The sequence below is a fragment of the Ursus arctos genome, unplaced genomic scaffold (genome assembly GCF_023065955.2).
Source record: "Ursus arctos isolate Adak ecotype North America unplaced genomic scaffold, UrsArc2.0 scaffold_7, whole genome shotgun sequence".
Lineage (NCBI taxonomy): Eukaryota > Metazoa > Chordata > Mammalia > Carnivora > Ursidae > Ursus > Ursus arctos.
This window is the reverse complement of record NW_026623089.1, coordinates 30,843,015-30,869,909: the sequence shown is the minus strand read 5'-3', so window position 1 is coordinate 30,869,909 and position 26,895 is coordinate 30,843,015. Positions and strand designations below refer to the sequence as shown.

Genomic DNA, 26,895 nt, shown 5'->3' with positions numbered 1-26,895 from the left:
ATCATCTTTATAACTTCCTAATAATAGATTTAAAGGTCCTTAAGAAATACTTCTCCCTATTCTTCCTTCCTCAGTTTTTCGTCATACAAATGTGGGCCTGAAATTTGTGTTTACCTACCCGAAATTTTTACAACTTAATTATATGCTCCTGCATTCATACCTCCAGAAAGCTATCGTCTTTTGGACTGTTTCTCTTTCTACCACGAATATCTTGATAAGGGTCAAGATTTTTCCAGTCTGGTTTGAGGTTTTGTTATGATCACTTATTTCTCTATATTTCCTTGGCGTGGCTTATTATTTTTGCCACATTTGCAAGCTAAAAAGCCTGCGGTTAATTTCCCCCTCGCAATCTCCCTGTGTAGTTTTAAGTGCCACTAGATGGCAGTAAACAGTCGACAATATTTCAACAAACATTTGCACTTGTGCCTGTGAGTCAGCACGGTGGGCACCTCAGCTCTGCGGCTGAGAAGCCTCCTCTTTACTGTAAATAAGATGAGCACAGTGATAAAGAGCAAGAGCGTTGGAGAGACCAGGCTGCACGGCACAGTGTTAAGAATTTGTGTTTGGGGGGCGCCTGGGTGGCACAGCGGTTGAGCGTCTGCCTTCGGCTCAGGGCGTGATCCCGGCGTTCTGGGATTGAGCCCCACATCGGGCTCCTCTGCTATGAGCCTGCTTCTTCCTCTCCCACTCCCCTTGCTTGTGTTCCCTCTCTCGCTGGCTGTCTCTATCTCTGTCAAATAAATAAATAAAATCTTAAAAAAAAAAAAAAAGAATTTGTGTTTGGGAGTCAGTCAAAGAGGGGTTTTAAACCCAGCAATGCCATTTAGTAACTGTGTGGTCTAAGCTTGTCTATTTCTCTGAGCCTTAGTTATCCTCTCCCTGAACAAGGCTAATGCCATTTACTGTTACACTAGACAAGCCCCTCAACCTCGGACTCTATCTGAAAGATGGGCATAATGATCACCCCTACCTCGAAGAATTTGGAGTGAATGCAAGTGAAAAATTTAGTGTGAATGCTGAGCACACTACCTGGTGCACATAAATTCCCAATAAATGTTCAATAGTCTTTACTATTATTACCTGAAATTGTTATTCTTTTCTGAGAAAACTTTGCACTTAAAAAGGAATGTTCAGAACAGAAAATAACATAATGACTACTTTTACTCCTCAGATGGTTTCCTATATACTTTGTCTCTAGCCTCTAACTTCAGATCTTGTTCTCAAAATTAACTTAATGGCTTTTTAACTTCACTTGGCTTTTTCGGAGCCTTCAGCAAGTGCCCATTTCCTAACTCTGCGTGTTCCCCTTCAGTCCCCAAGTATATTCCATTCAAAGCAGAGCTAGTCCATATAGTGCCTTTGTGGGAATTAGGCCAAAGTATCCCTACCTCAGAACACTTCAGGGCTAGCTGTTGGGAAATTGTCAGGGTATACGGATTTTTCTAGAAAAACATGTTTTATTGCTGTGAGGGTACACCCTACAGGGCTGTACATGGCAGCACCAGCTCAAAAGTTCTCTAATTTGAATCTTCATGCTACCCTGGGCTTGAGGATTTCTGGAGCTTTGGCCTTTTTGCTTTTCAAAAAGACTTTGAAGACCCTAAAAAAGACTTTTAGAAATCAAAGATATCACATACTTACATTATAATTTCTACATACAAAAATGAGTTAAATCAACCACCCACCAAACATGACTTTAACTCTTTTTCCTCGTATAGGGGCAAGTGGCTTATGTATTAACTCAAGAAACTGATGAATATTTGCTTTGGAATCCATTAACTGGGCAATGTCATAAGCAGTTCGACCCATTTTGTCCCTTACAAAGTGTAGACTGTTTGTTTGATGATGGAAATGTAAGTATATGGGGGGGGGATTTCTTATTTTGAATTATCTCCTCAAGAGTCGAACAGTGGTCTTCAACCCCAGCTCTACATTAGAATTGTGTGGAAAACTTTGAGGAGGCTACAGATGTTCAATTAGAATCCCTGGACATGGGGCCAGGGAAATCTTTTATGCATAAATTTCCTCGGGTGATTCTGTGGCACCTCCAAGATTGAGAACCAGTAATCAGTCTAATGTTCACAAACCCCTAGAATCTCTTCACCTCCTACCTCAGAACCTCCTTTGGCTTCTACCACTTCAGCTGGTAGTAGGACTGTAAAATTTCGCTTCATCCTAACCAAGTAGGGGCTTTGTGCTCCCATGTGACTGTACTGATTTTATGTTAATGTTTTAATAGGTCTGGTTTAATATTCAACAAAATAATACACCAATGGCTGTACGTTTTGACTATTCAAAGGAAGGTTTCTGGAAACAGTTGCTTCCAAAAAATTTCCAAGGGACAAAAGCACATACCATACAGGTAAATTTTATTTTTCCAGGTATATCTGTATGAAAGTTACCATTGGTTCTAATCTTTACCAGTCATGCCAGCTCTTGTTATGTTTACATAGCTGTTTGCATGTTGATTTACTTGGCAATATTAATAAAATCTAGTTTTCTTTGCCATCCCAGCCTGAGTTTGGGCTACTCTGATCATACTCCTGTATTTGCAGAAAAGAGGAGTTGAGAAGAAGGTATCATCTTAAATGTGAATTTAGATTTTAAAGTAAAAAATTTTAGATGTTCTGAAACTGAAAATATAATGTTAAGATGGTGTAGTAAGTTTACTTTGATGTAGCCCTTCTGCTCCACATCCATGGGAATGGTAAAATATAAAAATTGAAAAATAGAAGGCTTATCTGGGCTCCAAACCATTACGATTTTCTCATGGAATAGAAACAGGACAGAAACACTAGCAGTGAGTAGGGCTGAACAAGCAATAGCAGCAAGGTCTGAAAATGGTTCATGAAATCCAGGGAACCAGAGCCGGTCTCACTTTTTGGAGCCAAGGGTTGTGATGGGGCCCCCTACTTCACTACTCTTGAAAGCAGATGGGGAAGAAAAGCTGCAGACAGAGGGGCATAGGAGGCAGGAGGTGGAAGCACAACCCTGAGGTCAAGAACAACCTAATGACCAGATGGCTCAGCCAGTGGATCTGTGATGTACTCAGTGTCACTTTGTGATGGCACCCCAAATTTCACTTCAGTGGCTGTTTCTGGATTGAGGGCCATGGTACGCAGGGTGCAGGCAATTGCAAAATCCATAAACTAAGAGCTACGAGCCCAGAGAAAGTGAGAAAAAAAAAAGTAGAAAAACAGGCAGAAAACAATTCATAGAAGCAGAAACTTGAATGCTCAATCTCACAATCAGAGAAATACAATTTAAAACAATAAAACACTACTTCACGTGTATGAGATTGACAAAAAAAATTTAAGTGTGATCATACCAAGTGTTGGCAAAGAAGCAGAGAAATGGTGGGAGGGTAAATTGCTATAAATACTTTGGAAAGCAATATGATGATATCTGATAAAGCTGAAGATGCTCAAACTTTGATCCACCAATTCAGCTTCTAAGTACATACGGTAAAGGAGCATGCACAGGGAGACAAGTATAGAATGTTCATTATAGAACTGCTTGAAACAGCAAAAAAGAAAAAGAAAAGAAAGAAAGAAGGAAAGAAAGAATTCATCCACCAGAGAAAGAATACATAAGTTATGAAGTAATCATACAATGAAATCTTCTATATAGTAAAAAAAAAAAAAAAAAAAGAACCATATTACACTAGTTCTCAATTTGGACTGTATGTCCATTACATCAGAATCTCTGAGGGTAGAACTCGCACACCTGTATTATTTAAAGCTCCCCAGGTGACTCCAGTGTACAGCCGAGATTGAGAATGACTGATCTAGAGCCATGCACATCAACATGAATGAATATCTAATAAGTAATGTTAAGCAAAATAAAGAATACGTGAAATGACACAGAGTACAAAATCACTTATATAAAGTTTGATGTAATGTAAAAATTCATAAGAATGATAAATACCAAATTTAGGTTAAAGGTTACCTTTCGAGACAAGAGACAGAATGAGATCGGGGGCAGCATACAAAGTACTTCAAGTCTGTCTATAATATTTTACTTCTTTTTAAAAAATCTAAAACAGATATGGAAGAATGCGAAAATATTAGATATAGCTAAGCGGTAGTATGTTCATTATATTACTTTTTTTAATTTTTTTTATTTTTATTTTATTTTATTTTTTTATTTTAATGTTTTTTTATTATATTATGTTAGTCACCATACAGTACATCCCTGGTTTCTGATGTAAAGTTCGACGATTCATTAGTTGCGTATAACACCCAGTGCACCATGCAATACATGCCCTCCTTAATACCCATCACCAGTCTATCCCATTCCCCTACCCCCCTCCCCTCTGAAGCCCTCAGTTTGTTTCTCAGAGTCCATAGTCTCTCATGCTTCATTCCCCCTTCTGATTACCCCCCCTTTCTTTATCCCTTTCTTCCCCTACCGATCATCCTAGTTCTTATGTTCCATAGATGAGAGAAATCATATGATAATTGTCTTTCTCTGCTTGACTTATTTCACTTAGCATTATCTCCTCCAGTGCCGTCCATGTTGCAGCAAATGTTGAAAACTCGTTCTTTTTGATAGCTGAGTAATATTCCATTGTATATATGGACCACAACTTCTTAATCCAGTCATCTGTTGAAGGGCATCTTGGTTCCTTCCACGATTTAGCTATTGTGGACAATGCTGCTATGAACATTGGGGTGCATATGGCCCTTCTCTTCACTACGTCTGTATCTTTGGGGTAAATACCCAGTAGTGCAATGGCTGGCTCATAGGGTAGCTCAATTTTTAACTTTTTAAGGGACCTCCACACTGTTTTCCAGAGTGGCTGTACCAACTTGCATTCCCACCAACAACGTAGGAGGGATCCCCTTTCTCCATATCCTCTCCAGCAATTGTTGTTTCTTGCCTTGTCAATTTTTGCCATTCTAACTGGCGTAAGGTGGTATCTTAGTGTGGTTTTGATTTGAATTTCCCTGATGGCTAATGATTTTGAACATTTTTTCATGTGTCTGTTAGCCATTTGTATGTCATCATTGGAAAAGTGTCTGTTCATATCTTCTGCCCGTTTTAAGATTTGTTTATTTGTTTCTCGCTTATTGAGTTTGAGAAGTTCTTTGTAGATCTTGGATACCAGTCTTTTATCTGTAGCATCATTCGCAAATATTTTCTCCCATTCCGTGGGCTGCCTCTTAGTTTTTTTGACTGTTTCCTTGCAGAAGCTTTTCATCTTGATGAAGTCCCACAAGTTCATTTTATCTTTTGTTTCTCTTGCCTTTGGAGATGTGTCATGAAAAAGGTTGCTGTGGCCGATGTCGTAGAGGTTGCTGCCTATGTTCTCCTCTACGATTTTGATGGATTCCTGTCTCACATCGAGGTCTTTCATCCATTTGGAGTTTATCTTTGTGTATGGTGTGAGAGAGTGGTCAAGTTTCATTCTTTTGCATGTAGCTGTCCAATTTTCCCAGCACCATTTATTGACGAGACTGTCTTTTTTCCACTGGATGTTTTTTCCTGCTTTATCAAAGATTAGTTGCCCAAAGAGCTGAGGGTCCATTTCTGGGTTCTCTATTCTGTTCCATTGGTCTATGTGTCTGTTTTTGTGCCAGTACCATGCTGTCTTTGTGATCACAGCTTTGTAGTACGGCTCGAAATCCGGCATTGTGATGCCCCCAGCTTTGTTTTTCCTTTTCAACAGTTCCTTGGCGATTCGGGCCTTTTCTGGCCTTAAATACAAATTTAAGGACTGTTTGTTCCAGTTCCTTGAAAAATGTCATAGGTATTTTGATCGGGATAGCACTGAAAGTGTAGATTGCTCTGGGTAACATGGACATTTTAACTATGTTAATTCTTCCGATCCATGAGCATGGAATATTTTTCCATCTTTTTGTGTCTTCTTCAGTGTCTTTCAAGAGTGATTTGTAGTTTCTAGAATATAGGTCCTTTACGTCTCTGGTTAAGTTAATTCCAAGGTAACATATGGTTTTTGGTGCTATTGTAAATGGGATGGATTCCCTAATTTCTCTTTCTTCAGTCTCATTGTTCGTGTATAGAAATGCAACTGATTTCTGAGCATTGATTTTGTATCCCGCCACATTACTGAATTGCTCTATAACTTCTAATAGTTTGGGAGTGGATTCTTTTGGGTTTTTCCATATAGAGTATCATGTCATCTGCGAAGAGAGACATTTTGACTTCTTCTTTGCCAGTTTGGATACCTTTTATCCCTTTTTGTCGTCTGATTGCTGTTGCAAGGACTTCTAGTACTATGTTGAATAATAGTGGCGAGAGTGGGCATCCTTGTCGTGTTCCTGATCTTAAGGGAAAGGCTTCCAGCTTTTCCCCATTGAGAATGATATTTGCTGTAGGCTTTTCATAGATGGTTTTTATGAGATTGAGGAATGTACCCTCTATCCCTACACTCTGAAGGGTTTTAATCAGGAAAGGATGCTGTATTTTGTCAAATGCTTTTTCTGTATCTATTGAGAGAATCATATGATTTTTGAATTTTTCTTTCTGGATAAAATCTAAGACACTGATAGATTTGCGAATGTTGAACCACCCTTGCATCCCAGGGATGAATCCCACTTGGTCATGATGGATAATCCTTTTAATGTACTGTTGGATTCTATTAGCCAGGATCTTGTTGAGGATTTTGGCATCCATATTCATTAGGGAAATTGGTCTGTAATTCTCCTTTTTGATGGGGTCTTTGCCTGGTTTGGGGATCAAGGTAATATTGGCCTCATAGAATGAGTTTGGTAGCTTTCCTTCTGTTTCTATTTTTTGAAATAGCTTTAGGAGAATAGGTATTATTTCTTCTTTGAATGTTTGGTAGAATTCCCCAGGAAAACCATCCAGGCCTGGAGTTTTGTTTTTTGGAAGGTTGTTTATCACTGACTCAAACTCTTCATAATTAATTGGCCTGTTCAAAAAATCAATTTCTTCCTGTTTCAGTCTTGGTAGTTTATAGGTTTCCAGGAAGGCCTCATCTCTTCCAGATTGCTTAATTTATTGGCATAAAGCTATTGATAAAAGTTTCTAATAATCCTTCCAATTTCATTGGTGTTGGTTGTGACCTCTCCTTTTTCATTCATAATTTTATTAATTTGGGTCCTTTCTCTATTCTTTTGGATAAGTCTTGCCAGTGGTCTGTCAATTTTATTGATTCTCTCAAAGAACCAGCTTCTAGTTCTGTTGATCTGCTCTACTGTACTCCTGGTTTCTAATTCATTGATTTCTGCTCTAATCTTGCTCAACAGCTTCCTCGTGCGTGGATTAGGCCTGTCCCTCTGTTGCCGTTCCAGCTTCTTGAGGTGAGAATATAAAAACTGCATTTTAGATTTTTCTATTCTTTTGAGTGAGGCTTGGATGGCTATGTATTTCCCCCTTAGGACTGCCTTTGCAGTATCCCATAGGTTTTGGACCGTTGTGTTTTCATTCTCGTTGGTCTCCATAAATTGTTTAAATTGATTTTTGATTTCCTGGTTTATCGAATCATTCCTGAGCAGGATGGTTCTTAGTCTCCAAGTGTTTGAGTGTCTTCCAAATTTTTCCTTGTGGTTGAGTTCCAATTTCAGAGCGTTGTGGTCTGAGAATATGCAGGGAATAATTTCAGTCTTTTGGTATCGGTTGAGACCTGTTTTGTGTCCCAGAACATGGTCTATTCTTGAGAATGTTCCATGGGCATTAGAATAGAATGAGTATTCTTTGGTTCTGGGGTGTAGTGTTCTATATATATCTATGAGGTCCAACTCATCGAGTATGGCATTCAAAGCTCTTGTTTCTTTGCTGATATCTTGCTTAGGTGATCTGTCTATTGCTGATAGTGGAGTGTTGAGGTCCCCTACTATTAGTGTATTTTTATCTATATGTCTCTTTTTTTGTGGTTAAGAGTTGGCTTGTATATCTTGCTGCTCCCCTGTTGGGGGCATATATATTTATAATTGTCATATCCACTTGTTGGATACATCCTTTAAGAATAATATAGTGCCCTTCTGTGTCTCTAACTGTAGTCTTTAGTTTAAAATCCAATCTGTCTGATATGAGAATTGCTACCCCAGCTTTCTTTTGAGGTCCATTGGCGTGAAAGATGGTATTCCATCCCTTTGCTTTCAGTCTGAATGCATCTTTGGGTTCAAAATGAGTCTCTTGTAGACAGCAAATGGATGGGTCATGTCTTTTTATCCAATCTGCAACCCTGTGGCATTATGGGAGCATTTAGGCCATTTACATTGAGACTGATTATTGAGAGAGATGATTTTAATGATGCCATGTTGCCAGTAAAGTCTTTGTTTCTATAAATTCTGTATCACTCTTGGGGCCTTTTTACTTTTATAGAACCCCCCCTTTATATCTCCTGTAGGGCTGGTTTCGTGGTTACGAAATTGGTCAATGACTGGCAATTCTGGAAGGTCTTTATTTCTCCATCAATTCTGAATGACAGCCTTGCTGGATAAAGGATCCTTGGCTGCATGTTTTTCTCTGAAAGAGCTTTAAAAATGCCCCCCCAACCCTTTCTCTCATTCCAGTTCTGTGTAGACAGGTCTGACGTAATTCTGATACCTTTGCCTTGGTACGTGAGAAATTTCTTTGCCCTGGCCGCTTTCAATACTGTATCCTTGGATCTAATATTTGAGAATTGCGCTATGACATGATGTGGTGTAGGTTTGTCGTGGTTGAGCTTGGGAGGGGTCCTCTCTGCCTCTTGGACACGAATGTTTGTTTTCCTTGCTAGATTAGGGAAGTTTTCAGCTACAATTTGTTCAAATATCTCTTCTAGACCTCTGTTTTTCTCCACCCCCTCAGGGATGCCGATGATTCTGACACTGGAACATTTCATTGAGTCAGTAATCTCCCGCAACCTACATTCCTGAGCGTGGATTTTTTTGAGCCCAGATTCTATTTTAGCTTTTTCTTCTACTAACCCATCCTCCAATTCGCTGATACGTTCTTCTGCCTCATTCACCCTGGCCGTCAGAGCCTCTAGTTTTGACTGCATTTGGCTCATGGAATTTTTAATTTCTTCCAGATTCGCTGTCATTTCCGCCCTTAGAGATTCTATATTCTCATTAACATTTTCGTTAATACTTTTTTCAAGTCTACACATCATCTTGATCATTGTTACTCTGAATTCCATTTCTGATAATTTGGTTATATCCATATCCATTAGTTCTGTGGCAGAGGCCACAGACTCATTGTCTTTTCTTTGCTGGGGGGGATTTCTCCTTCTCGTCATTCTGATGAGGAGAGGTTGTGGGGTTGTCCAGAGCCCAAATTATTGACCGGGACCCAGGCCATGTGCCCTTGTTTTATAGGGATCTTAGGGATGTGGGATTCTTGATTTTTCAGCCTGCCTTCTAGGGGAGGAGCCTGCCACGCCGATACTCAGGCAACCCTGTTTGGGTAGAGTCTCCGTGTCCCCTGCGAGGGGGGATGGGGACAGGCACAATGTGAGCTGGTATTTCCAGGCTTTTGTTCTCTGGTGGCTTTTCCTGGCGGTCTGCTGTGCCTCTTCTGAGAGTCAGAGCAGCAGTGGCCGAATCTCAGCCTCTGTCTCAGAACAGAGGGATCACGGACCGTTCTCCACTGATGTTCTGGCCACATTAACTCTGTTTCCATTGGTGCTGCTCAACCCTGCAGCGTCCTGGGATGTGCGCCCCACACCCGGCGTCCCTGCCCTCACTTCCTGGGCTGGCGCTTCTCTGTCCTTTGTGTTTCTAACACCGCCAGCTGCCAGCCGCCCCACGTGCTCCAGAGCTCCCGGTCTTAGTCTGGTTCCAGTGAGCGCACGGGACCTCCGGTTTTCAGTCTGGAGGCGCGCGTTCCCTGGCTCACGGTCTCAGTCCGTTCTCTTATGGGTGCTGTCCGCGAGTCCGCCCACTCCCCCGTGCAGGTGGCTGCCGCTTCCCGGCGCCCGAAGGCGGTGGCTCCCTCCCCCTTCCGTTTATCTTCCGATATCTGTGAGCGGTTTCATGGCTCCCCGCTTCGTACCTCAATACTCAGCGCTGGAGATGTTCATTTGTAGAGATCCAGATGTAGCTTCCTGTGTCTCAGGCTGATTCCGTGGATGTTCAGGCTGGTCTGGTACCTATCCAACTCGACTCAGGGGACCGGCTGAAAAAGGGGTCCCCTACTCCTCCGCCAGCTTAACTCCCCTCCATTATATTACTCTTAACGCTTGTCTGTGTATTTGAGGCATTTGACAACACCAAAAAGAATACATGGCGGTTGCAGGGAAGGGATCAAACAGTACCAAACTGTATAAAGAATGTCCCTCCTCTTCAGTGTCTTTTTCCCAGTCTCTAAGAAATAACCACTCTTAGTAGTAACTTGTGTATTCTTCTAAACATTCTCCACGTGATGCAGGCATATATATTTTTTTAATATTTCCTGTTTGTAAAGTCATTTTAAAGAAGGGGAAATGTGCTTATCTCTTCTGAGCAAACACTTTCAGCATCCACAGGCCATGCCTTGCTCTTCCCCTCCCAAAGTTGTGACTGATGCTGCCTCCTAGAGAGGAGAACAGTGTATTTAGAGATGAGGTTTTTTGTTTACCATTAATCATTCTATTAGGCGTTTAGTGACTGTTTTTTGCATGCTTGCTCTGAGCCAGTGCTATGTCAGGCATGGGTACCACAAGGAAGAGACATGTCTCAGTATTCCCGGGGCTTGTGTTCTCAAGGAGCAAAGAGAAGGAAGGAAGCCCTTGCAGGACAGAGTGGTAAATGTGATTACAGAAGAAATGAGTGTGCTTTGGGAGCACGCAGGAGGAGGACCTGAGGAGAAGGACAGTTGTTGGGGCTTCCTGGGAAAAAGGGATGACTGACAAAGTGAGGAAGGTGAGCAGGAGCTGGCCAAGAGGAAAATCAGGATGGAGAACCGCACAGCAGAGAGAGGGCACAGCAGGCATGAAGATGTGTGGGGCTTGGAGGGACCTGTGGAGCAGCTGCAAGGCCAGCTTGGCTGTTGCCAGGGAGCAAGCAAGACGAGCTCAGGGGTGAGCGGAGTCCTGCTAAGGACATGGCCCTTTGTCCTCAGGACAGTCAGAAGTCAACAGCACTAAGACAAGTCTGCCATGATCACAATCGTAGTTTTTAAATGCCACTCTGCCTGAGTGTAGAAATGATTTCCATAACTCATTTATGGAACATAAGAAGTAGGAAGATTCGTAGGAGAAGAAGGGGAAGAAGAAAGGGGGGTAAACAGAAGGGGGAATGAACCATGAGAGACTATGGACTCTGGGAAAGAAACTGAGGGCTTCAGAGGGGAGGGGGGTGGGGGAATGGGATAGACTGGTGATGGGTATTAAGGAGTGCACGTATTGCATGGTGCACTGGGTGTTATACGCAACTAATGAATCATGGAACTTTACATCGAAAACTAGGGATGTACTGTATGGTGACTAACATAATAAAAAAAAAAAGAAATGAAATCTTTTGTCAAGTTGATCTATAAATAGAAAATTCAGAATTGCATTTGACTTGCATCTCTACTGATTTGTTTCCTGTGGTTGATGGCCCTCAATCTTCTGTCTTGCCACACACATCCCAAAATTGTGAACTTTATCACAATTGTGAACACAAATTTGAGTGTGTAAGATGAGCATGTGGTACTCAGAGATGAAGTTAACAGGGAAATCCTCTTGAAGTTTTAAAAGATATGAATTCCCTGAAAGAAAGGGGCCTTTGCCAAAAAAGGAAAGTGGACTAATACCTCATAAACTTACTTAGTTAACAAAACGCGGGCCTCTTTTTCAGGTCTGAAGGTGGCCTCACTAATGCACAGGAGTTACCTGCTGGAGAGAGGGGGTAGGGGAGGGGAGTGGAGGTGTTGGAGGGTTGGACAGTGGCTGGTGACAGCAATAAAGGCATTCGGTGTACCTGTCCTGTCTGGGATAGCTGGTGGCCCTGCAACGTGACGCTGGAGTTCTCGGTTCCCTTTCTCCAGTGCCTCCCATCTGGTGTGGGGAAACTCCTTGTGCCTGGGACTGTTCTCACATCTATCCATGGCGGGCACCAGAACCTTGGAGGGCTTGCTGAATGAAACACGGAGTGCTTGGCCTTGCCCTCGGAGTTTCTGACTCGGTCCCACGTGGGGACTGAGAAGCTGTATCTCTAACAGGTTCCCGGGTATGAGGTTGCTGGTGGGGGGAGGGGGCACACTTCAAGAACCACTGGCTCAGATCACCACATGACAGACTGCATCTTCTCAATCACTCCTGAGATATTCCAGCACCTAGAGGCCTGAGAACTGTTGCCTTCTTTTTGCACAACCCTCCTTCCACTCATGTCCCTGTCTCTACAGCTGTCTCTATTTCTCAGTTCAGGAATGTCCAAGGTAAAACTGTCTAAACCCAGCCCCTCCTTCTTGTGCACGTGAGCCCTGTGAGATGGGGCGGGGAGGGCTGGTTTGGGTGGTAGACTTACAGAGTCCTTTCTCCTCGCAGCAAATCCTGCCAGACAGGGAAGGGAACATGGGAGAATGTGGCACAGCATTGCTCTCTGCTGTTTTCACAGTGTCTGGAGCGACAGCTTGGAGACAGAGGAGACTGAAATGGAACACACACACACACACACACACACACACACGCGCGTGCGCACAAAGACCCAGCTCCTGGGAGCTGAAAGAAAAGGGTACTCAAAGAAGGAAAATGATAAACCATGTTAACAGAGTAGTAGTAAAAGTAATACCTGATTTTATTGAACAATATGTGCCAGGCTTTGCATGTATTACTTTATTTCAAAATCTTCACAAGACCCTAGGGAAGTAAATACTATTATTGTCCCTGTTTCAAAGATGTGGTAACTTCACCAAGACCCCAGGTAATAAGTGGAAGAGACTAAAGCAGCTGCCAAAGATTATCTGGTATCATCGAAAAACCTGTCAAATGCTTGCTTGCGTAAATGAATGTGGGCAGCAGATCTGTCTTACGCAGCAAAAATAACTTTGTAAATCCTTTCCTCATCCCGTGCTCTGGTAAAGTAGTACTAAAAGGCGGCACTGTGATCTGTGTTTTACCTTTGCGCCTCTGTAGTGGGGTGATTTTGCCACATGAAAGTGGTTCGGGTTCTCCCTGTTATAATTAGCACTCCAGGGGTGACTTTGATGTAAAGGTCGTCTCCCTAGAATCTTTTCTAACTTTCAATTGTCTACATATTTCAGCCTGAAGAAATAATTTATTGTGAGACTAATAAAAGCATGATAGAAGATCTAAAGAACAGGTATCACCTTTATTTGTATCTTATGGTTACCATGTTTTCTCCTGAATCTTTCAGTCCTTTTTCCACCTTTCAGTCCTCTAACCCAGTCTCTCAGAACACCTATTCGATTCAGCAATAGAAGCAGGAAATTGAGTTTATAATAGTTTCTTCCACTGAGTCAGCTGTCTTTTAGTCTGTGCATCAAAAAACAGCCCCTCTGCCATTCCAGAACATTCCTTAAAAAGACCATCTAGGTAAAAAAATGGTTGCTTCTGGAAACATTGTGGGGCTGCTGTTGGGAAGTTGTTGGCACAGACACCTGTTAACATTAAAGTAAAATAATAGCATGGTAGCTAATACTTCTTGAAAGGACATGAAGGTAAATGGCCCACCACTTGGAGTATGGAAAAAACATCCAAGTTGGGTGGTAACATCAATACTGTCTTACCCCCACCCCCGGCACTCCCCCCTTCCCTTACACACACACACACACACACACACACACACGTGCCCTAAGGAGTTATTCAGTCAAGTTGAGCAAGTTTGTCAAAGTCACAAACTTTGCAGCAAGCCTTACTCTTACTCCAAATGTGTCAGAAGCTTCTTGATCTTACTGCCTCCAGTGACTCATGCTGACAGAGGAGGCTGCCACATAAGCTGCTTCCAACTGATCAAAACAAAGCATGACAGAACATAATTTTGCTAGTCTCTTCTCTCACTAGCACACAACTCCCACCTCTTATTCCCTTCCTTTTTTCCCAATTCTTAACAAAAAAGGGAAGAAATGGAGTAGAGAAACGATTCCCAGCTTCTGTTATTTTTTTTAATCAGAATCACTTCTAGAACTATTTAAAAATAAGATGCCAGGGTCCCAGACCAGACCTGTCGAATCGATATCTAGAGGTAAAATATGATGATAAAGCCCTAGTGGCGCTTCTGAGGCTCAGCCACTGCTGGGACCGCAAACTCCAAACTGCTCGATTACACTACAGGCTTAGCCAAGAGGACACTCCCAGTGGCCTTTTTTTTTTTTTTTAAGCACACACTGATTCTGCAGGAATGAGGCTTCCCAAGTGGGCCCCGTCAACCAACCTGCACTGTCCCTGGATCAGTCTACCAGCAGGCCCTGTTCTGGGGCTGAATACACAGGCACAAATCCCTGCCTGTACAGAGTGTACATTCTAGTAGGGAACCTGATCATCATGCTTATTGTCCATGCCTATTTCCTTCCGACTCTGCTTGCTGAATTAACTGATCAAATAAATCCATTCCTGCTAACACTACCCAGACCAGATATCTGAACTTTTGTGAATGCAGTTTCTTAGAAACACAATGTTTTATGGCAGGGGTGGGTCCTGGAGAATGCGGATGTCAGTTCAGTGACCAGTGAGTAGACGGTTGTCACATCACACCCAATAGGCAGCTGCCTACACACAGGTAACTGGAAAGGAGCTGTGCCCTTGAGATCTCGTTGTTAGCTACCCCAGAAGCTTCTTGCTTTCCCAAGCCAAGCAAGAGCCTGTTTCTCCCCAACTTAAGTAATGTGAATGATGGCAGAAATACTTAGCCATAGAGGACTGGTTCATTCAAAATCAAAAAAATATCATTCTCATACTTGAGTAAAGCGCCAAAACTCTTATCACATTTATTAAACGAATTGTAATTTATCATGAACTAATCTTTGCATTCTTATGTTAGGATTGAAAGGACTCTGAAATGTAAAATGATGGAGTGGCGACCTAAACAGCCGACACGTTGGAATCGACAATGTACTTATATTTTGCGAGAAATCCTTCCTAAACTAGAACTTGGCTCTGGAAGCTTTGTTTCCCCTGAAGAAGAGAGTGAATTTGAAAGGCTACTACAATTTTATTGGGTATGTATATGATTTAGTGCATTAATAACATTTGTTTTATCTGTGTTGTTCATTACTAGGTAATAGTAACCTTAAATATCCCTGAAATGTTTTTTATCTTGATCCTAGATGATAGATGATATGGTATTAAAATACATGTATTTATAGACTAAGAAATTTCAAATATACTGAACAACTATTACCATGACCACACTGCATGACATTTTCTTGGAATTAGTCATATGTTATATGTTATATAAACCACAACCTCTGGAAAGAGATGACCAAAAGGAAATCACCTGCAATTACTACTTCCAGTGGTAGTGATAGAATACATTCCCTGTCCTTGGTTCTGGGCAAGGCTCCAGGCAAGCTTTAATATCTTTTATATGCAAAATACTCCAAATTTATGTACCCAACCTGGACTTCTCTCCTGACCTCCTCTCTTATAATTTACCAACACATGTGGCATCATCCTGGGTGGTTAAAAGGCATCTCAAACTCAACAAGTTCATAACCAAACATGGTAGGCATTTGGTATATTGCTAGGGTCCTCCTTCTTTTCCCCTATCTACCTCCAGCTCTGGGCATCCTCTCATTGACTCTTCCCTATGAACTGGTCCAGTGGGTTTTTGAAAGCCCCAGCATCCCAAGAGTGAGATTCTTTCCCCCTACCATCCCATAGACTAGGAGATATCTCCTAGTGAAACCCATTGAGAGAAGAAAGGAAGGAATTTGTTGGGAGTTTAGTACTTAGCCTGGCCGGCGGGGGGAGGGGGTGTGTATCTGCAGGTGCTATTTATTCATGAATAGGGAGGAAGTTGTTTTGTTTTGCATTTAAAAAAATAGAATTAGGGGTAAACAGATAAGCAAAGCATATAAGCCAAGGTTTAAAACTTTGAATTTCTTTGTAAAATTATCTATTTAATAACACACAATCATAAACTTGAGCTGAATCCTGTTGGCTTGGATTCAAAACCTGGTTCAACCACTCTCCAGCTTTGACCAAATTACCTAACTTCTCTATACTTTCCACCCATTGGGCAAGATAAACAGGGATAAAAATAGTTATCTGGTTTGTGGTTATGGTGAGGATTAACCACAGCACCCAGCACTCAGCAAGTGTTTAGCAAATGTTAAATATTATTTGTATTCTATGTGCCAGGCATTGTGTTAGGCACTGGGGTTATGACCATAAACAAGACAGATACAATCTTGTGCATTCACAGAGACTATAGGCTAAGGAGACAGACCAGAAAACATATGATTGCAATATATTTTATTAAGTAAGTTAGGAGAGGATAGCATCCTATTGCAACCACCCGGGAAGGACACGTGAACAGATTTGAGGAGCAAGAAAAGCCTCCTGAAGTAAGTAATCTAAGGTTTTAAAGAGGTGTATGATTGTTGCCTGTGTATTATTAAATAGATAATGTTATGTAGGACCATGTACCATAATCCTTTAATCCTGTCACATGGTTCTCACTTAAGAAACATGAACTAAGAGTGCCTGGGTGGCTTAGTCGGTTAAGCGTCTGCCTTCGGCTCAGGTCGTGATCCTGGACTCCTGGGATCGAGCCCTACATCAGGCTCCTGCTCAGTGGGGAATCTGCTTCTCCCTCTGACCTTCACCCCACTTGTACTCTCTCTCTCTCTCTCAAATAAATAAATAAAATCTTAAAAAAAAAAAAGAATATGAACTGAATCAATGTTAAATAAATTCTCCCATAATGCTCACTTAAATACCTCATTTGTAGGACCAAGTAATCTTTTCATTGTCGGTTTGCTAGTCTAGAAACAGTGCAAGTATGTGGAGTGTTGAGTGTGCAGGCTCTGCTCTCAGCTCTGGCTCTGCTCCTCTCTCTGCGGAAAGTGGAAACTATAGTAGAACTTACTTCATAAGGTTGTTTGAGGATTAAATACGTACGTGAAGCATTTAGTACTATTCCTAGACCATCATAAGCACCTATAAAATAACTATTATTTTATGACTACCATTCTACATAATTGTAGCACAGGTTTACATGTTCTTCTGTCTTTTGTCTAGGTCACAGGGTTTCCTATCCAGATGCCATACACTGATGTACAGTCAATTATTGATGCTGTGTATCGAACTGGAATTCATTCTTCTGAATTTCCCCAGACAGAATTTGCTCTAGCTGTATACATTCACCCGTACCCAAACAACATATTATCTGTGTGGGTCTATTTGGCTTCCTTAGCTCGACATCAGTGAAAAGGAAGAGGAGAAAAGGAAAAAAAAATGTGTTATGGGCCCCTCGCCCAGAGCAATGAAGACTTTTCTGGTACATAGGACTTTACTACTTATCCTCAAGTCCAGCCAAGTGTGAACCCAAGTTTTGGTTCTTTATAGAGTTGGGCACCATGGAGACTCACTCCCTGACCCTTTGAGGATGGAGACCTCTTCAAGGAGAACACTTTGGGCAGTCTGGTGGCCTTGGGTCACTGTCTACAGTAGGGCTTATTATGGGAAAGAAGTGATTCTGGCCCCTCCCTTTGAAGCCAGTATTACTCAAGTTGTAGGCCTCACACCAGCTCCATCAAATCACCTGGGGAGGCTTGTTGAAAATGCAGATTCCTACATCCCACCTAAGACCTACTGAATCAGAGCCTCTGGGAGTGGAGCTCCAGAACCCACTTTATTGTAAACAAGGACCCCCAGATCATTCTGATGACCCGTTAAGAGTGAGAACCCTGCCTTACAACGAGCTTGGCACTTTTGATGCTGGTTCTGTTGCCATTCCAGGTGGAAGGAATTCAAGTACAGACATGAGGTCATTGCCTCTCATAAGATAAAAGATTATTGCACTAGTGAAGTAAAAGGAAAATCTGCCACTTTGGGCTGAGGGCTGAGGGCAGCTTCTGGGGGCTTCCTCAGAGTTTTCACTTGGGATGTTACTGACCTGAAGTTCTTTCAGCTCCAAATATTTGGAAGGGTCTCTCAAGAAACTCTGTCTGATATGCTTTCCTGATTCTGTGAGAAAGGGAGAACATGGTCTTACCAAATCTCAAGGCTCCTTTTCCCTTTAGTAAACAGCCTGCCATTCTGCCTCTGGCACTTTTCTGCTACTTTCCTTTCCCAGTTGTGGCTCCAAGGAGGCCCATCTGGATCCTAGGAGCCTCGAGAAAGAGTGGACAGGGATCTGAGTCAGAAGCACTGTGCTTTCTTCTATTTAATTGTTCTGTGCTTCGTTAAAAAATATATATATACACTTTACTTAACTGTTACAGAACAACTTATTTTAGAAAAACCAAAGGATTTCCAGAGGTTGATGAGAATACTTTTATAGGAGGTAAAAACAGGAGAAAGTAAACTTCTGTCTCCCAGTGCAGGAGTGCTGGAGCTTCTGGGTTCCCTTTCACAAGCAGAGACCCCACGTTTGTTGCTGGGGAATCCTCAACCTGAATTCGCTCCTGCAGTGCACCAGCATGGGCTGACGCCAGAGAAGACCTCATTTATTTGCAGTGATGTTTGTGTTGGACCAAACTTGAGATTACTAGAAGAGTAAAATAGTAGGGATGTGGGTGAAGAGAATGCTTTCTCTTCAAGGTTAAAACCTAATTGTGTGTGTTCTCTGGCACGCATATGAAAATTAATTAGAATTTTTTTCTTATTTGAATGTTTGTGTTTAAATGCTACATGAAGTTTTGTTACTAACAAGTCTCCCACATTGATTGGGTAGCACAAAATGTTGTCAATGGAAAGACAAGAAATTACAAAAAAAATGTTGTTAATGCAAAGACAAGAAATTACCAAAAAAATACTGAACTCATGCAGTTAATTTCTGTGACACCTTCAATATTTACATAAGTATTTTGCTAGTTGTTTATGGTTTTCAAATTGATAGGCCACTTATGAGTAAGGTAGAAAGTGTTCATAGGCATGCATAGAGGACCCTTCTGTATCATATACATTTCTTTTTTACAGGTGTATGGATTTCTCAACTAAAATTTTTTCCTTAAAATTCTGAAACTGTAATGAACCACTTATTTTCATTTGTCTACTTTAAAAATACACGATTTTATTTTTAAGTTTTTATTTTTATTTTATTTTTTTAAAGATTTTATTTATTTATTTGACAGAGAGAGACAGCCCGCGAGAGAGGGAATACAAGCAGGGGGAGTGGGAGAGGAAGAAGCAGGCTCCCAGCGGAGGAGCCTGATGTGGGGCTCGATCCCAGGACTCTGGGATCACGTCCTGAGCCGAAGGCAGACGCTTAACGACTGAGCCACCCAGGCACCCTATTTTTAAGTTTTTAATTCCAGTTAACATACAGGGTTACACTGGTAAGTTTCAGGTGTACAGTATAGTGATTCAGCAATTCCATCCATCACCCTGTGCTCATCATGACAAGTGCCCTCCTTAATCCCCATCACCTATTTAACCCATCCCCTCATTTACCTCCCCTCTGCTAACCATCAGTTTGTTCTCTATAGTTAAGAGTCTGTTTCTTGGCTTTCTCTCTCTCCATTCCTCCCTCCTGTTTGTTCATTTGTTTTTTTCCTTAAATTCTACACATGAATGAAATCATATGGTATTTGTTTTTCTCTGACATATTTTACTTGGCATTATACTCTCTAGCTCCATCCATGTTGTTGCAAATGGCAAGATTTCATTCTTTTTTTATGGCTGTATAATAAATATTCCATTGTACATATATCTACCACATCTTCTTTATCTATTCATCAAGCTGCTTCCATATCTTGGCTATTGTATATAGTACTGCTATAAACATAGGGGTTCATGTATCCCTTTCAATTAGTATTTTTGTATTCTTTGGGTAAAAACCCAGTAGTGTGATTGCTGACTTGCAGGGTAGTTCTATTTTTAACTTAAAAATACATGATTTTAAATGTAACATCTAAAGTTCTTTAAATCATTCCACAAATAATAATGAGGCATCCATTATGTACCAGACACTTCAGTATGTGCCAGAGTACAGCAGTGAAAAGACGAAGGTCCTGCCCCTGTGAAGCTTACATTCCTCAGGGGAAATGGACCATAAGCAAATAAACAATAAGTAAGTGAGATCATTTCAGTGTATACCGAGTGCTATAAAAACAATAAACAGGATGGCATGATAGAGAGGGACTTTGGTGGGGGTAGGGGGTATAAGCAGAGTAGTTAAGGAAGTCCTCTCTAGAGAGACAATGTTAGAGCCAAGATTTAGAAGATGATTTATCAACTACAGTTGCATTCAGTTCATGGAACAGAAACCTAATCGTAGTAGCTTAACCAAATAGGGATTACTTTTTCGCGTAACTGCCAAGACCGGAGGAGGCAGTCCCGGTCTGATGCAATATCTGTGATGTCATAGGTGCCCTGGTCTCAGTCATCTTCTAAGGAGGCTTGTGTCCACTAGGTCCGTGGCCCTCAAACTTCAACATGCTGAAGACTCACCTGAACAGCAGTTGACACCAGTTGCTGGGCCCTACCCTCAGAGTTTCTGATTCAGTGGATCTGTGGGGCCCAGTGATTTGCATTTATAACAAGCTCCCAGGTGCTGCTGGGACTGCTGATCTGAGGACCACACCTTGAGAACCTTTGCTTTAGCCTCACAACGGTTTCCATGGCAAGAAACTGCAGAAGGGGGAGGTAAAGGACGCAGCTGGTGTAGATCTTTTAAAAAGCTTCCCAGGAGGCCATGCCTAGTAACTTCCACTTATCTCCCATCAACCAGAACTGTATCACTCCTAGATACAGGGCAAGCTGGGAGGTCAAGTATTGTAAAGGAGATTTTGCTGTCCCAATAAAATCAGTGTTCTATTGGTAAGGAAGAAGGCGAGGGTGGCTTATTGGATAGGCATCTGCGGCTTCCACAGATGAGAGGAAACCAGTAGTGCAAACCTATAGCAAAAGCGTATCAGGCAGGGAAAACTGCAGTTGCACAGGCCTTGAGTCCGGAAAGAGATTTACACAAGGAGGGGACACTAGAGGCAAATAAAGTTGGAGAGGTAGACAAAAATCAGATCATGTCAGTCATGGTAAGGAATTCAGATTTTATTTCAAGGACAATAACATATCATCGAAAGGTGTTAAGTGAGTAAAATATTTTTCTTTTTCATATTTAAGACTACTTTTAAAATTACTTCTACAGATATTATTTTATGTAAGTGCGTAAATGTGATCATATTTTTTAAGTGCAGCGTATTTTTTCTTTTCCTTTTTCTCTTTCTTTCTTTCACTTGGGTCCCTATCCCACTGTTCTCTCCCCTTCTCCATCCACATTATTCACCTCACTCACCTGCTTACCAACCAAGTATGCATCCTTCCACTTACCATCATTCTCAAATATACGTATGTACATTTGTGTGTGTATGTTCCTGTTTGTTTTACAAAAATGAGACCATATTATGTATGCTTTTCTGTATGTTGCTTTTCTCCTTCGAAAATAGTAGAAATACCTCCAAATGAACGAATTCCTATTTCTTAAAGGATCCATAGTATTCTGAAGTCTGGGCAGAACAACTACATACTCTTAAGCAGTTCATGCACCACACAACTCATAATTTATGTGCAAGGATCCCTGGAATTGTGTAGTATGTGGTGGCCTTTGTTGTGAATATATTAGGGTATATTCAACCATTCTCTTGTTGATAAGAATATCTTTTCATCCAGTTGGTCAAAGTGTTGTTTAGTTTTTCTATACCCTTGCTGTTTTTCTATCAACTAGTTCTGTCAGTTACTGAGAGAGGTGTATTTAAGTTGCCAATTGTAATTATGGGTTTGACTGTTGTTTCTTTGAGTTCTGTCAGGTTTTGCTTCATGTATTTTGAAGCTCCGTTGTTAAATGCACATACATTTAGGATTTATGTCTTCCTGGTTATTTAACCCTTTTATCATTGTGTAATGTCCCTCTTTATCCTTACTAATTTTCTTTGCTCTGAAGTCTATTTTGTCTGATGTTTATATAGCTCAGCTCTCTTTGGATTCCTGTTTACTTGGTATATATATATATATATTTTTTTCATCTTTTTATTTCTAATGTACCTATATAACTTTATTGGAAGTGAGTTTTTTATAAATAGCATATAGTTGGGTTATCTTTTTTAAACCTTCTGACAATCTCTTTTTTAACTGGCATATTTAGACCATTTACACTTAATGTTATTTTTTTTTTTTTAAAGATTTTATTTATTTATTCGACAGAGATAGAGACAGCCAGTGAGAGAGGGAACATAAGCAGGGGGAGTGGGAGAGGAAGAAGCAGGCTCATAGCGGAAGAGCCTGATGTGGGGCTCGATCCCATAACGCCGGGATCACGCCCTGAGCCGAAGGCAGACGCTCAACCACTGTGCCACCCAGGCGCCCCTACACTTAATGTTATTATTTATGTTTGGACTTAGGTCTACCATTTTATCATTTGTATTCCATTTTTCCTCTGTTTTTGTTCCACTATTTTTTCTTTGCTACTTTATTAGGTTATCTGAGCATTTCTTATTATTTCATTTTAATGTATGTATTTTTTGCTACATCTTTTTATATATTTTTAAAGGATTCTCTAGGGATTGTACAATACATACTTAACTTTTCACAGTCTACTTAAAATATACCACTTTAAGGAGATTGTAGAACTATCACCACCATATAGATTTCTTTACCCTTCCTCCTCTGTGCGTGTGTGTGTGTGTATATGTATATATATATATATACATATACATATATACATATACATATATACATATACATTTTATATATATATGTATATATATATATATATAAAGATATAATTAAGACGAGGTCATCCTGGATTAGGGTGGGCACTAAATCCAATGATTACTATCCTTTCGAGAAGAGGAGAGGACACAGATACAGAGGAGGAGGTCCCATGAAGAGGAAGGCAGAGATTGGAATGATGTAGTTACAAGCCAGGGAGAACCAAGGATTGCCAGGAGCCACCACAAGCTAGGAAGAGGCAAGGAAGGATCCTTTCCTAGAGCTTTCAGAGGAGCCTACTGACAACCTTATTTCAGACTTCTAGCTTCCAGAACAGTGATAGAATGAATCTCTGTAGTTTTGAGCCACTCAATTTCTGGTAGTTTGTTATGGCAGTCTTGGCAAACCTAATACAGTAGTAGATCAATTCAAGATATATTTTGGAAGTAGAACCAACAGACCTGTAGTTATGAAACATACTTCTGAAATATCAAAAGTCAAGAACGAAATATAAGACTTTTACTGGAAATAATTAATTCAACTTCAAATTAAATATAGCAGATTGAACACTTATTCTACTCCCTCTCAAGTGGACCACAAGAACGAATAAAACCTTAAAAACTAGAAAGTAGATAGACCCATGATAACCAATTTACCAGACCAGAGGAAGCTGAAAATAAAGTGCCTATAGATTCAGGGATGTTGGGACTTTTCAAAGTCAACAAGAACCTCAAAAAACTCAGGCCTTGTGATATCTTTCTTTTAAAGATTTTATTTATTTGAGAGAAAGAGAGAACGCAAGCCGGGGGGGCGGGGGTGCGGTAGAGGGAGAAGCAGACTCCCCACTGAGCGGGGAGCCCAACACAGGAGTCCATGCATGGACCCTGAGATCATGACCAGAGCCAAAGCCAGACGCTTAACCGACTGAGCCACTCAGACACCCCAGGACCTATGACGCTTTAAAGATGGAGGCAGAGGTAGAGATACGAGGTGAATTAAAAATAGGATGATTGGTTAAAAGTCTTTAAAAGAAATGACTAAACTGTAAGATCTCCCTCCTCACTCTTTGTAGCCAGACAACTCTACTTACCAACACTAAAAATCCGAAAGCTTATATTCTAAAGAGGTTGAACTGTAGGAAGGAGAAAGGGGTTCTACTAAGAACAGAGAAATCATGTGAAAGTCTGTTTACAGTGAGGACAGTCTTCTAGGCTGCTTTTCCATGTAGCCTCCAAAACATTATCAGCCAGTCTAACACCATCTCCCTATTCCTTTGGCAGAAAAAGAGAGGGTTAGGGGCGCCTGTGTGGCTCAGTTGTTAAGCGTCTGCCTTTGGCTCAGGGCGTGATCCCGGTGTTCTGGGATTGAGCCCCACATCAGGCTCCTCCGCCGGAAGTCTGCTTCTTCCTCTCCCAGTCCCCCTGCTTGTGTTCCCTCTCTCTCTGGCTGTCTCTCTCTGTCAAATAAATAAATAAAATCTTAAAAAAAAGAGAGAGAGAGAGGGCTAGAAGGCATTAATTAAAGTATGAATTCAAAATCATGAGGGGAAGTGGTTTCCAGGTTAGAATTTCATATCTAGGCAAACAACCAAGAATGAGGGGAGATTATGGACATTTTCAGATAGATTGCGTCTCAAAGATTTGCCTCCCAAGTACCCTTTCTCAGAAAGCTACTGGAGTATGTAAACCAAGGAAAAGAATGACATGAGATCCTGGGAACAGGAATCTATCCCAGGATAGGCAGCTAAAGGGAGCTCTAGAGAGAAGCCATCAATATTGGAACTGGAGTATCAGGGTAGATGGATCCAGGTGGATAAATCAAGAGCAGAAAGATAAAACTAATAAGTTATCTGAAGGTCTGACTTTTGAAAGCTGAATGGACACATTTTACAGAGCTATTGGAGGATGTAGAAAACTTAAGATACAGGCTTGAAGAAAGCTAAGGAAAAAAAGTCCAGGAAAACGAAACGGAAAGTATAATTATAGGACACCACGTGGCTCAACAGTGAACAATGTTTGTGTAGTCATAACAATGAAAGCAACTGAAAGTGGATGTAACCAAAAATATCTTAAAATTATATATTGGGGAGATGAGGAAGGGGGAAATATGTGTGTGAAAGGTAACATATGGCATCTTAATCTTTATTTTCCAGGACCATATGTAAATATATCTAAAAATGACAAACTGAAATCATAATATAAACATGACAGTTTGAAAGATGGTAGCAAACACTATGAAAAATAGCTAAAAGAGATCAAGTGGTTAGTTACCTTTTGGAATGGGAATTGGGAGTGAGGAGGGAGTGGAACAAGGAATGGTTACCTTTTAGAAATATTTGACTTCTTAGTGGGTGTACAGACATGAATATCCAAGATACACTTTAAATTTAAAACCTTTAAAACTGGATAATGATTAGAGCTTTATGGCTAGTGTTGGGTCTCTTTCCCTACAGAAGACTTTGTCACATGTATGGCAAGAGCAAAGAACCTAAAATGTTAGAGTCAGAAGCAATCTCAGCCATTATCTAGTTCACTTTATAGATAGGAACCTGAGTCTCAGAGGAGATAAAATACCAGCACTCTAATTGGAAGCGATAAATCAAGAACTGAGAACCAGGGGCGCCTGGGTGGCACAGCGGTTAAGCGTCTGCCTTCGGCTCAGGGCGTGATCCCGGCGTTATGGGATCGAGCCCCACATCAGGCTCTTCTGCTATGAGCCTGCTTCTTCCTCTCCCACTCCCCCTGCTTGTGTTCCCTCTCTCGCTGGCTGTCTCTATCTCTGTCAAATAAATAAATAAAATCTTTAAAAAAAAAAAAAAAAAGAACTGAGAACCAGAGCCCAGGGATTCTGGCTTCCAGTCCTTTGCATTCAGTGGATTACAATGTAGCCATTGAAAGAAATCCTGGATGTTCTATTATTGAATGTTCACCAGAATATATTGTATGAAAAAACGAGACACACAACAGAGAGTGTAAAGTGCGATCGCTTGTGCACAAAATGGGGCATACATTATGTATATGCATGGTTTTAAGTACCTGGATATCCCTGGAAGGGTACAAAGGAAAATGGTATTAATGTTGCCTGTAGGAAGAACTAAAATTAGAGGAGAGAGGGAGATTTGCTAGTCACTGTATACAGTTTTCTCTTTGAATGTATTACCTTTTGCATGCATTCATTTAAAAAAAATTAATTTAACATCAGTTGCTTCTCACCATCTAAAGTTTGTGAGTTTTAAAAGCTTTCCAGAGAATCTGGTCCTACCCTCATCTTTTCCCTAATCCATTTTGTGCCTTATGCAGCAGGCACAATGGACCCTTTGCAAGTTGCCTACTCTGCTCATTGTGTAGAAGTTCTTTTTTTTACTTCCATCCTTTCATACCTTTGCAGGCTGGCTGCTGCTTCCAAGACTTCCAAGTGTTTCCTATCTCTTCACTCCAGGCAGACACTGACCTCCATGTTCATTCCAAACATGCCTTCTACTTAGGGCCGTTGAATTTGCCGTTCCCTCTGCCCGGAACACTCAGCCACCAGATATCTGCATGCTCCCTCACTTCTCTCAGGCCTCTGCACACCTCACCTTATCATAAATAATGTCTGCTCACTGTCACTTTCTATTCTCTATTTCTGTTTATTTTTCTTCACAGCACTTGTCACCATGTGACTTTTTGTTGTTGCTCACTTATTGTATTTCTCTCTCCCTATTAGAATATTAACTCTATGAAACCAGACTTCATTTAGGAATTAAGTAAATACCTAATTGTGTCTAGCTTGTCCCAAAGGAATTAATGAGGAAATCATAATAAACCTGAGTTTTACACTTTAGGGATTTATAATCTAAGACACTCTAGGGCAAATATATATAGGTATGTGTATATATATGTATATATACACACACACAAATCTATAAAATGAGCATTAAGGTCCTTTCATCATAGGAGGCAAATCCAGAAAATCTGAGAATTCTTTGTGAACAAGTATCTCCCACTGAATAATATCTTCAAAGTAAACCATGAGAGTCAGCCTACTTGTTACACTGATGATTACAGTCTGTGACCTATTTTTCTGAAAGGGTTCTTAACTAGACCCTGCACATTTAAGTTATTGGGATGCCAAATTATTGTCATAAAGTTGCTTAGTGCACGTGAATTAGAACCTAAGGAGGTAGGTACTATTAAACACTATTATAA

The 26,895-nt window shown here is 40.9% G+C and overlaps 1 protein-coding gene across 1 annotated transcript in view; it reads left to right on the top strand.

Annotated features, from left to right (window-relative positions):
- The window catches only part of CC2D2B (coiled-coil and C2 domain containing 2B), a 91,063-nt gene extending 73,797 nt beyond the window's left edge, over positions 1–17,266 (top strand). The window contains exons 30-34 of the mRNA XM_026493744.2: positions 1,719–1,853; positions 2,240–2,362; positions 13,138–13,196; positions 14,874–15,051; positions 17,078–17,266. Of these exons, the coding sequence (XP_026349529.2) occupies positions 1,719–1,853; positions 2,240–2,362; positions 13,138–13,196; positions 14,874–15,051; positions 17,078–17,266 (684 nt within the window). The remainder of the gene's footprint in view (positions 1–1,718; positions 1,854–2,239; positions 2,363–13,137; positions 13,197–14,873; positions 15,052–17,077) is intronic.
- The last annotated feature ends 9,629 nt before the right edge of the window (positions 17,267–26,895 follow it).